Source organism: Entamoeba nuttalli (assembly GCF_000257125.1).
Source record: "Entamoeba nuttalli P19 unplaced genomic scaffold asmbl_2212, whole genome shotgun sequence".
Classification (NCBI taxonomy): Eukaryota; Evosea; order Mastigamoebida; family Endamoebidae; genus Entamoeba; species Entamoeba nuttalli.
Genome location: NW_008575152.1, coordinates 1 through 11,041, shown reverse-complemented (window position 1 = coordinate 11,041; position 11,041 = coordinate 1). Strand labels below are relative to the sequence as shown.

Below are 11,041 nucleotides of genomic sequence, written 5' to 3'. Positions count from 1 at the left end.
CTTAATTAGTTAAGTCTAGTTTTTATTTACATTTAGTTATTTAGTGATTTAAATAAAGAATAACAAAAATTAATATTCAACAAATAACAATTAAAAGAGCTTAATCTGTTTTTTCATCCTTTGTTTCTTGTTTGTTTTGTGTGTTGTCATCTGATGAAATACTTTCTACAATAATGTCATCACCAGCACTTTCCCCATTGTCATCATCAACAAGGTCATCTGCAACTGGACCAATTAATAAAGCAACAATATCATCTTTATGTTCTTCAGCAGCTAATTCAATAGCAGTTTTATTTTGGGCGTTAAGAATTGTTTTATCAGCACCTGCATCTAACATCATCTGAACGATTTGAATATCCCCACGAACAGCCCAATGTAAGGCAGTACTTCCTGATTCATTTTTATCATTAATAATTCTCTTAATTTCATCAAAAGATAAAAGAAAAGAAGTCATTTCTAAGTTATTATTTCCGCAAGAATAATGTAATGCAGAATTTCCATATTCATTTTTTACTGTTAAGATATCATGGTCTTGTTCAATAAATGATTTAACAATGTCTAATTCTCCATACCGTACTTCTTCAAGAAACACATTCACAGATTCAACATCAAATCCGTTGGTTTGCATATTCTTCTTTCAGTTTCTATCTTCTTTTTTTTTAGGGTTTATTAATCATGTTTTATAAAACAAAAAAATAGTTCAAAAATTGAATTTTAACTATTCATTCTTTATTCATGCCTGAGGACGATATTTCAGCGGTTATTTGGGATATTTTTGTTGTTTCAGCAATGCTGTTATCATTCCTAGCTTTTGTATTTAGTTTATTTTCTCATTGGATTAATAAACGAATTAACCTTCGACGCAAAGAGAAGTTTTATAACCTGGCACAACAGTTGTCGGTTGGTTATTAATCAATCGTATTTGTTTTGCTTTTTAGAGTTTTTTTGAAATCAACCACAATTTGAAATAAAAATAATTAAAAAATAATGTATAGTATAGACCCCTTTGGATAACGTTACAAGACAATTATTTAAGCAAAGAAAGTACTGTTAGTTAAGTCATTGAAGTCTCAAAGTCAATTGGAGATAGTATAATTAAAGTAAATATTATAACATTATTATAATTCATTAGGAATTTATGTTTTTTAAAACACAGTGAGTTTGTTGATTTTTATATTTAAAAGATTGATGAATTGTTATTGAATTTTTATTATATTTTGTGTTATTTTTTCATTTGAGTATCATATCCTCTTGTTCAATTGTAGTAATGAATAAAATAATAATAATATTATTAAATATTTATATTCAATTAATAATTTAATATTGAATGATATTTCAATAATTTTATCATTTATAACGTTATTTTATTTCATTATTATTATTTCTACTGAATTTCTCTTTTCATTTATTCTCTCTTTATATATTCTTTATATTTAATTTCATTAATAAAATAATTCAAAATAATTCAAAATAATTTATTCTAATAAATGAACAAATGAAAAGTAGTTAAAGTAAGTGGTATTAGATGTATTTTCTATTATTCTTTGATAATACTACAAATGGTAATACCCTTCATCAACTTTCACACTACCCCCTTTCAATAAACAAACCAACACTATTACGTCCAAAGGTAAATTACTTCTCATACCAAAACACATAACTATCTAGTCTTAAAAAAATCAGAAAATAGAAATATTCAGAAAGTTAAAGTTAGGTGTTATACAAAACATTATTTTTCTTATTTTTTTTTGTAACTTTTTTGCCATTTGTGGGTATAAAACTGAATTTGAAAAGAACAAGAAAGGAATTACTATGACAAAGGTTAAAATTGCTAAACAGATTCTCTCCAATAACTGGTTTATTTTTTTATATTGAATGGATAAAACATAAGATCTGAATATGTTTATTGCGTTGAGGGTGAATTAATGAAATAAATAGTGAATTAGCCTTTTTACTAGAACATCGTTTCGGGATTTAATTTACCTCTAAAATAAGAAAATTTCTTGTTACTAATTTAAAATGATTGTGTTTTATCTGTTCATTGGTACTGACTATAGGAGTTGAAAGATAAAATGAGAGATGCACTATATAATAGTCTAGAAAAGCTAATGTAATTAATACGTTGTTAAATAAGAAGTTCTTATTATTAGTGTATCATTTTCATTTTATAAAACAAAATGAGAATAACAAAAATTCAATCATCTCAAAAAAATAAGTTGATTATAGTAAAAGATTTTTTATTTAGTTCTTTTGGAGACAATCCAAACAAAAAATAATATTCAAAAGTTATTTTATAGGAACTTAAAAATCAATAATGTTGGGTATTTTTTGTTTTATTACTATTGCATTTGCTATTGATGGAAGTAGTTATTCTCAATGCTCTTCACCATACCAAATTGTCAAATATCCATTTAATGAAGAATTTACATTTGATGCAAACTCAAAGCATCCTGGAATATGTGGAGAAGATTCTGAAGATGTTAGTTCTATTTGGATAGAATTAAAGAATGATGGAGAGATAGTCAAAACATATACCATTGATGTAGGTAGTTCTATTGCAGTTCATAACACTTGTGATAGTGAATGTATTGACGCTCTTTCCAAACATTCTACCTTAACAGTAGCAGCAAAATCAAGTCTTTACTTAGTTCTTAAAGGAAGTGGAGTTGTATCTATTTCTATTTCAGAAAATAAAATATCTTCTTCAGAAAATCCTGTTTCAGTTACAGTATTTCCATATGAAGAAGTTTTTACAACATCAAAAGTATCATCAACATGTTCTGGATTAACTGAAGGTGTTTTCCTTGAATTTCCTGATATGGCTAAAGTACCTATAACACTTAGTACTTGTGGATCAACTGCAGCTGTACAAGTTATTCTTCATAAAAAAGATTCATGTGAAGTTCCTGAACAATCTATTTGTGAAAATGGAAATGGTATCATTGCTACATTCATTGGAGAGCCAATGACAGTTGAATTATTAGGTGGAAGTGAAGGAGACTTTAATGAAGGAAGTGTTTCTGTTCAATTAAAATATAATACAGCACCAGAATGTGAAAATTCTACAGAATTTAATGTAGATGAACAAGGAGGGGTTCTTATGAGAACAGTATATAGTGGTATTCCAAAAAGTAATGATGGATGTAGTAAAGAAGTATATTCATATGATATTATTCATATTATTGGTGTTGAAGAAACTGAAATTACTTTTACTGTTAGTAAAGACGTTAAATATGAAATTCATGTATTTGAAAATTGTGAAATGAAAGAATGTATTGAGTCTATAAGTAAAAATGAAAATACAACAACATTTAATTTAGATTTAACTGAAAAAAGTTATTATATTAAAGTTGGTATTAATGCTAATGAAAATGTTGATTACACACTTCATATTAAAGGAAGTGATGAAGAAAATGGACTTTCAACTGGAATGAAAGTCTTTATTGGTATTTTCATTGTTGTTGCTGTTATTACTATTATTGCTGGTATTATAGCAATTATTTTTGCTGTTGTGAAAACAAAAAAGAGTGGATACAGTAATATTTAATTGAATAATTAAATAAAAAAATTAATTACTTTTTATTATGAAAACTATTATTAATAAAATAATTTAGAGAAATTGTTAGATAAATTATTTATTAATTTTTTATTATTAACTTATAGGATTGTCTTTAATTTTCTTATTTTCTTTAAGTTTAATTTCTTTCACTATTCACTATAATTCTTCTTTTCTTTATCTTTTTTCTAATCAAAATTACTTAATTATTTATTTTTTTAATTAGTTTTCTCTTTATTATTTGATTGATTCAATATTTTTCTTATTTTGTTCTTTTTTGTAGTATCTTTTTTTAAGTCATTTATATATTTTTTGATTACTTATTATTGTTCCTTATAAATAATTCTTTGTTTTTATGAAATAATAATAACTGAATTGTGTTAATGTTATTCTTTATTAATTTCATTACAAGTACAATGTTTATAATTCAATTTTAAATATACCAAATTGAGTTAATTTTTTTGTTAGAAGATATTAATTTTTATGTTTGTTTTTATAAATAATGTCATTCATTCATTTTTTTTCTAAAACTTAAAACATAAAATAAAATTTAATAATAAAAAGAATAACAAAAATTAAAAACTATTCAATCTCTTCCAGTCATTCTCTTTAATCTCACCATGACTGAGTCAGTATCTGGATTGTATGGATGGTCTTTACAAGGAATTTCCATAATGACTGGTAAATATCTATCATATCCATCAAGAATGTCTCTCATTGAATCTGCTACATTTTGTGTTATTAAAACAATAGCAATATCAGTTCTATTAACATACTCATTGAACGTTTGAGCAATTTTATCGTGTTGTGTTTCTGTTAATCATAAGTATGTAATTATTGTTGTTATGAATAATAAGTAAACAAACTATTGTCAACAATAAGAAAGTTTGTACGTTTCATTCTATCAATAGATCCAATACCAGCAAGAAGAAATCCAGTAACACTATCTTCATCTCCAATGATAGCAATTTGACAATCTCCTTTTCTGGCTTGAGAAGCTTGGTTTTGGGCTTTTTCTTGAGAGGTACTCATTTAATAATATGAGATCGTAGTTTAGATTTTATTCTTCAAGAAAAAAACATATTTTGATTTTTGTGCATAAAATAAAAAGCTAGCCTATTCAGGAAATTTTAACATTTAAAAATCTTTGTACAAAAAAGAACAGAAAAAAAAAGTGTTTTTGTTATAAAAAAAGGGTTATAATAACAAAAAATAATGAATTATATACTAAATAATGTTATTTGTTTACCAAAGCCCAACACGAGCTTTTGCATTTTTTTGTTTCCATTGAGGTTGTTTTGCAAAAGAATCTCGAGACATTCCAAAAACTTTTTCAAAGACACTATCTTCAAGAAAAGATTCAAGAGAACCACAAGCAACTGTAGTTAATAATTTTGGTTTTTTTTGTAATTCAGCAAGAGAATATTTACGAGTAAGTTGAAGAAAAATATCATTAACATTTTCAATAACCTCTTTTTTTCTTTTTAATTCTTGATTTCCAAAGAACAATCTTTTAAATTCTTCAGGTTCTTCATCAGGTCTAATAAATAAAGGATTTAGAGTGATATTTTTTATTTTAGCTGATTCAACATAATCCATCATTGTTTTTAATAATTTAATAATTTCTGTTAATCTAACTTCTAATTTTGCCCAAAAATATAATTTATTTCCAAATGTTACAACAATAATTCTTTGGTCTTGTAGTGTTTGAAGATTTAATTCATATAATCCATCCCATTCAATAGATCCTGTACATGCACTAATAGTAAATGCATGTGGAAATTCTGGTAATGAAGTTTGAAAAAGATAATTAAATTCTTTATAAGTTTGATACTTTTGAATATTTTCAATAGTATCTTTATAACAATCAAATACAATTTTACTTCTTAAAATAATTTCTTTAATTTTTTGATATTCAGGACAATATTTTCCTTCTACAATAATTCCTTTTCCATTAATATTAATTAAATAACTTCTATTATAATCAATCAAATTTAAATGATTAATTTGTATTATTCTAATACCTTCAGTTCCTCTTTCTTTTCTAATTTCATATAACTCATATTTCTCTGGATAAATACTTTTTTTTATAATAATACCACCTTTGTGCATTGCAATAAATTCTCTTTGTTCAGCCCCTTCAACAACCCTAACATGGACTGCATCTAGTTGATGTTTTTCAACATAATCAACAGTAAGTGCAGCAGCTTTTCCTCTATGAAGAATTGAAGCATTTTTTCCTAACCAAAAGAAAAGGGCATGTCTAAATAAATTTTTCCAAGGATAAGTATAATGGAATACATAACATTCATTACTTTTTAATATGAAACGATTCTTTTCTTCTTCAATTAATTGAAGTGAAATATTTTCAACTTTATATTTTTTAAATATTCCTTCTGGACTAAACTCTGGTACTTTTTTTTCTTTATATTCAACTTCATTAAATAGTACTGCAACATTAAATGGTGGTAACTCTTTTTTTATATTTATTGTTGTACTAGAAATTTTTGGTCTTGAAAGTATTGGTTCAATCCAATCACTAAATAATTGTTTAAATAAAAGTGGTTCTCTTGACTGAAAAACAATTGTTAATTTTCCATTTTTTAATGACCCACATAATTTTGCACATGTCTCTCTTGCATTTTTTGATGTTTTTAATCCACACCATAAAAATGAATTCCATCCTGTTGTTATATAAAACATATGAAGTCCACTAAGACTTTTTTTAGAAAGAATGTCTTGACTCACAAGAATTTTTTTAACTTTTTTTTCTTCATATTCTAATCTTTCTAATTTTAATGTTATTCTTCCTTGATCAAATCCATATTTTCCTCCAATTGCTTTAATAAATTCTTCATTTTCATTTCCTTCATCTTCAATTACTATTTTATAACATGGCTTTTCAAATGATTTATATTTTAATGCAAAATCTGCACATTGTGATTTTACTTGTAAACTTATTTCTTTACCTCTCCAGACATATAACTTTTTCTTATTATCATCTATAAGAATACCCCCAATTTTTGAATTTAAATTAGAGTATGATGCTACTACTTCTACCGTAATAATATTTTTTTCATTTCCATTTTGTGAAACAAGTAGTAAAGTACAAATAGATGGTGCGTATGTTCTTCGTTTTAATGTTACTGATGTTCTTTTTAATTCTTCTGTTACATGACGTACAAGTTGTTGAGACTCTTTTGACGGTAATGAAATATCAGTTGTAGGTTTTGTATTTTCTTCTTCATCTTTTCTTATTATTGACTTTCTAATTGAACTTCTTAAAATTGATGGTGTTCTTTGAATAGTTATATTTTTATCATTCTCTTTTGTTACTGACTGTTTTAATTTTTCAGTAACTTTTCTTACAACTTCTGGATTCTTCTTCACTTCTTGGTTGTGTTGAGATGATAAGTCTTGAGATATACGAGATGTAATCCTTTCAGTTTTCTTTTTAAAAAGATATTGGGAGTCTGTAGTTAATTTTGATGTTGGCTTTCCTTTAGTTGGAGTGATCTCTGGTGTTTTAACTGCAAGAGCTGAATCAAGTTGAGTTAGTTCTTGTTTTGCTATTTTTTTAATTCCACCTTTTGAAAAGTATAATTGAGTCAACACCTGAAGCATTGGGTCTTTTTTATTATTTTCTGTTAGTCTGTCTTTTCGTTCTCTGTCTTGTGGAAACATAATGGATGAAAATGAATTTGAGATTATTTCAAATCTCTTTGAATTTCGAGTTAATTCAACCTTCTCTATTTTAATTTTATCAAACTATTTTTAAATTTTGGTTTTCTCTTTTTAAATGAAATTATTTTAAAATAGTATATTTATAATTAACTTCTTAATCCAAAAAATTTTAAATATAGCATTTAAAAAACTAAAAAAGAGGTTTTAATAAAATGATATTCAGAATGTAACAGATTTCTTATATTCTCGTTCTAATTCAGCAAATGGTTTTTCTGGAATATTTTTTGACTTTGTTTTCTATTTGATAAATGAATGAATAGATATAATCTTAAACGAAAAGACAAACATCATATCTTCCACACATTGCAACTGAATCGCCAAAAACAGTTAGTACTTTTCCTAAAGGTTTATGAGCTTGGAACCCATTAAAATAAATATGTTCTTGACAATCAGATAATGAAATATTTCCTATCATATGTTAATCCATTTATCATAAATTCAAATAACAAACCATATTTATCAAATGTTCTTAATATACCACTAAAATATTGATACCCATGTCCATAAGTTACTACAACATAAAATGGCCAATCAACGTCTTCTAAAAGTGAAGCTGTGGCGTGCCAAGAAAGTTTACTCATTCAGAATTGTTTTAGTTCTTTTTCTTTAAAAAATTAATAATATTTATGATAATATTTATTATAATATTTTAACTATATTATAATAACAAAAAATAATAACAAAAAAAATGAATTTGTTCTTACTCAAGTTTCTTGTAATAATTAATAGCAACAATATAAATATTGTATGATATTAAGATGATCAATGAAGCAATACAAATTGGTAAGAATTCAACTGATGGAACAACTTCCATTTTATAAGCCATTATATGGTCATCAGTAACAATGACAATATCATTTTTCTTATCGTTATTAACATCACCAAATACTGGTGGCATAATTGGTTTACAAATATGATCAAATTCTTTTTTAGCAATAACATTACCATTTAAATCTACAACATTTACAAATCTACTTCCTTGTGATACAATAAATGGATCTGTTTCATTCTTTCCATAAGTGAATTTGAATGATACTATAGAAGGTTTGAAAGTTTTAGCATTCTTTTCTTCAAGGTCCCAATACGATTGAACTTCAGCCTGCCATTTTAATGCACCATTATTGGATACAGATGTCATTAGCCCTAAATTATTTAAAAGTATAATATCAAATTTAGGTCTACCATCATGGGCAATTTCCTGGTTTGGAACTAATAATGGTGGTAAAATAATAACTTCCACATTTTCTTGCTTTCTTCTTAATAAATCAAATCTACGGGCTTTGGTACATGCGTTCTGTGAGAATAAAAATTTGAAACTTCCCATTGTCATAGCTTGAACTTGACAACTAATATCATCATCAACTCTTGAATAATCTAATGTGTGTGCAAACTGATGAGTAAATATTTCATCTAATGAGTCATCTCCATCAATATCAGCGAATGCACTTGCTGATGACAGTGTTGAGCTTGATAACGAAACATGGAGTAATGGCTTTCCTGTAAATAAATGAATAACTTCAATACCATTTTTTTGGTGTACAACAAATACATTAGGATTTTTAATTAGATCAAATGAGTTATATGGATATTTAATGTCTTTAGTTTTAGGATTAATTAATTGAGTTGGGTTATTAACCATATCTCGTGCAAAATGAGAAGGAATTATTTTAGTGTCATAATATGATGTCCATTGATGTGGCATATTTTGGAATACAGCATCATGAAATTCATGCCATTGTATTTCACCAAATTCTTCTGTAAATGAGCTAAATATTTTGAACTTCTTATATTTCTCAATTTCATCAGTATTTTGTTCTATTAATTCTAGGTATTCATCTTTTTCATCAGTTTCATGTTGCCAAATTAATTGACCATCTTTAGTACTAAATGAATAATAATTCATATGTTCTTTTAACATATCTTCTGGATCAAAATCATCATTAATTAAATCTTCTTTTTGTTCATCAAATGTTTGTTGAAGAGTAACTCTAAAATCTTCTTCAAATTCTTTATCAGCTCTATTTCCAGAAAGCATTTCATCATATGAAGTTCTAAATGCTGCAATAACAGCTCCTTGATATTTGGTTTGAATGTCATAAGGAACAACAATAGCACTAACTTCTTGTACATATGCTTTAGCTTTTGATTTATAATAATTTTGTCTCCAACGAATAGTTAAATCGGGATTAAAACAAATAACCTCAAAATCTCTCATAATCACAATGATGATTTGTGATCTTTTTTCAGTATCATCATATTTTTTATCATATCCACTTGTAATGTAAATAGGAAATGACTTCTCTGGTAAATCAACTTCTTTCTTTAACACTAAACTTCCTTTCTTAACAGAATACATAGACAATTTCTTTGATGCAAATGGAGCTAATACAATATCATTAATTCCATCTCCATCAATATCTGTAATTATTGGAACAGCATTTAGTTCACTTGTTGGATTTCCACTATATTTATATTTAAATATCAGTTCTAAATCAGATACTCTTTGGTGATGAACTAAATAGTACCATCCAGCAAAACAAAAAATAAGAATTATCCATTTTATTGTATTCATCTTAATTTTGTTCTTCTTTGCAGTTCTAAGTTCTTCTTTTTTTATTTTTATTTTACTTATAAAATAGTAAATTTTAATTAAGTTATAGTTTATTCTAAAAATTTTTTAATTTATTTTTCATTCTTCACTCCTCGTCTTAGTTGTGGAGCTCTTTTCATTAACTTACCACTTTCTCTCTTAATTCTTTTTTCTTCTACCTTTTTCAATTGATCTCCATAAGTTTGTTTATCAACTTCTTCTTTAAGTTCTTGCTTTGAAAGGAATTTAGGTTGTTTTCCTTCAATAATTCGTTTATGGTTTTCTTCAACCAAACCACGTTTAATTATTTCTTCGTTTTTATATTTTTTTTGCATTGTAATTCTTTGGTTCTATTATGTTATTAACATAATTTTTATTTGAAAATATATTGTAGTATTTTGTTTTATAATACTTTTTATTTTATATTTTAAACAAACTAATTGTTGTCGTTTTTTTATTAATTTTTCTCGTTCTTGTGGATCTTTACAATTTTTAATTTGCTTACTTAATTCATTAGCTTCTTCTTTTTGTTTTTCTTCTAAAAATTTATATTTTTTACAAAAACCTAACATTGAAACTTTACCTCCTTCTTCTGTAAATCGTGGGTCTCTGCGTTCAATCTTCTTTGGCTTAAAAATTTCTATAGTTCTTGAAACTTTCTTTTTTGCTGAAACTTCCATTGGAGCATCGTTTTTGCCCATGATGAACTGTTATTTTAAAGAACTATAAAAGAAAATTATTTTTCAATTAGTATCAATTCTTTGTATTTAAAACATAGACTGTCTTAGAAAGACTCAAATAGTTTTAATGTCTTTATCATTTTTACTAATAAATACAAGGTCAAATCCTTTTGGGATTATAATAATGGGTTTTTCATAATTTTTATCATTTAAAACAAGTATAACTTTTTTTTAGTACATTTACTAATTATTTTGAAATAATAAGTGTTGTTTTTATTAATAAATTATTTATTAATGAAATTACAAGTGATGTTATTTATATAATGTTTTTGTTAAGATTTTTTTCCTTCAAACTGATATTTGAATAATAATTATAATTTAATTACTTTATATATTTAAATGACAATGAATATATTTATTTGCAAACATAAAAATTACATTAAAAATGTTTGTTGAGTGATATTATATTAT

General features: G+C 25.5%; 7 protein-coding genes across 7 annotated transcripts; 1 reads left to right on the top strand and 6 right to left on the bottom strand.

The window, feature by feature from the left end:
• Positions 1-100: 100 nt before the first annotated feature.
• On the bottom strand, positions 101-628 carry ENU1_014510 (ankyrin repeat protein, putative; the record flags this gene model as incomplete). Its single annotated transcript, XM_008856791.1, has 1 exon — positions 101-628. One exon carries the CDS (start codon positions 626-628, stop codon positions 101-103), a length of 528 nt encoding a protein of 175 aa, XP_008855013.1.
• A 1,686-nt stretch (positions 629-2,314) lies between these two features.
• On the top strand, positions 2,315-3,547 carry ENU1_014500 (hypothetical protein; the record flags this gene model as incomplete). Its single annotated transcript, XM_008856790.1, has 1 exon — positions 2,315-3,547. The coding sequence occupies one exon, from the start codon at positions 2,315-2,317 to the stop codon at positions 3,545-3,547; it is 1,233 nt and encodes a 410-aa protein (XP_008855012.1).
• A 595-nt stretch (positions 3,548-4,142) lies between these two features.
• Positions 4,143-4,588, bottom strand: ENU1_014490 (V-type ATPase, F subunit protein; the record flags this gene model as incomplete). The annotated part of the gene is made up of 2 exons (XM_008856789.1): positions 4,143-4,369; positions 4,423-4,588. The coding sequence occupies 2 exons, from the start codon at positions 4,586-4,588 to the stop codon at positions 4,143-4,145; spliced, it is 393 nt and encodes a 130-aa protein (XP_008855011.1).
• Positions 4,589-4,801: 213 nt separating this feature from the next.
• ENU1_014480 (villidin, putative) lies at positions 4,802-7,240 on the bottom strand (the record flags this gene model as incomplete). Its single annotated transcript, XM_008856788.1, has 1 exon — positions 4,802-7,240. The coding sequence occupies one exon, from the start codon at positions 7,238-7,240 to the stop codon at positions 4,802-4,804; it is 2,439 nt and encodes an 812-aa protein (XP_008855010.1).
• Positions 7,241-7,689: 449 nt separating this feature from the next.
• Positions 7,690-7,881, bottom strand: ENU1_014470 (hypothetical protein; the record flags this gene model as incomplete). Its single annotated transcript, XM_008856787.1, has 1 exon — positions 7,690-7,881. One exon carries the CDS (start codon positions 7,879-7,881, stop codon positions 7,690-7,692), a length of 192 nt encoding a protein of 63 aa, XP_008855009.1.
• A 119-nt stretch (positions 7,882-8,000) lies between these two features.
• ENU1_014460 (FG-GAP repeat-containing protein) lies at positions 8,001-9,872 on the bottom strand (the record flags this gene model as incomplete). The annotated part of the gene is made up of 1 exon (XM_008856786.1): positions 8,001-9,872. One exon carries the CDS (start codon positions 9,870-9,872, stop codon positions 8,001-8,003), a length of 1,872 nt encoding a protein of 623 aa, XP_008855008.1.
• A 110-nt stretch (positions 9,873-9,982) lies between these two features.
• On the bottom strand, positions 9,983-10,591 carry ENU1_014450 (hypothetical protein; the record flags this gene model as incomplete). Its single annotated transcript, XM_008856785.1, has 2 exons — positions 9,983-10,240; positions 10,328-10,591. 2 exons carry the CDS (start codon positions 10,589-10,591, stop codon positions 9,983-9,985), a joined length of 522 nt encoding a protein of 173 aa, XP_008855007.1.
• Positions 10,592-11,041: the final 450 nt, after the last annotated feature.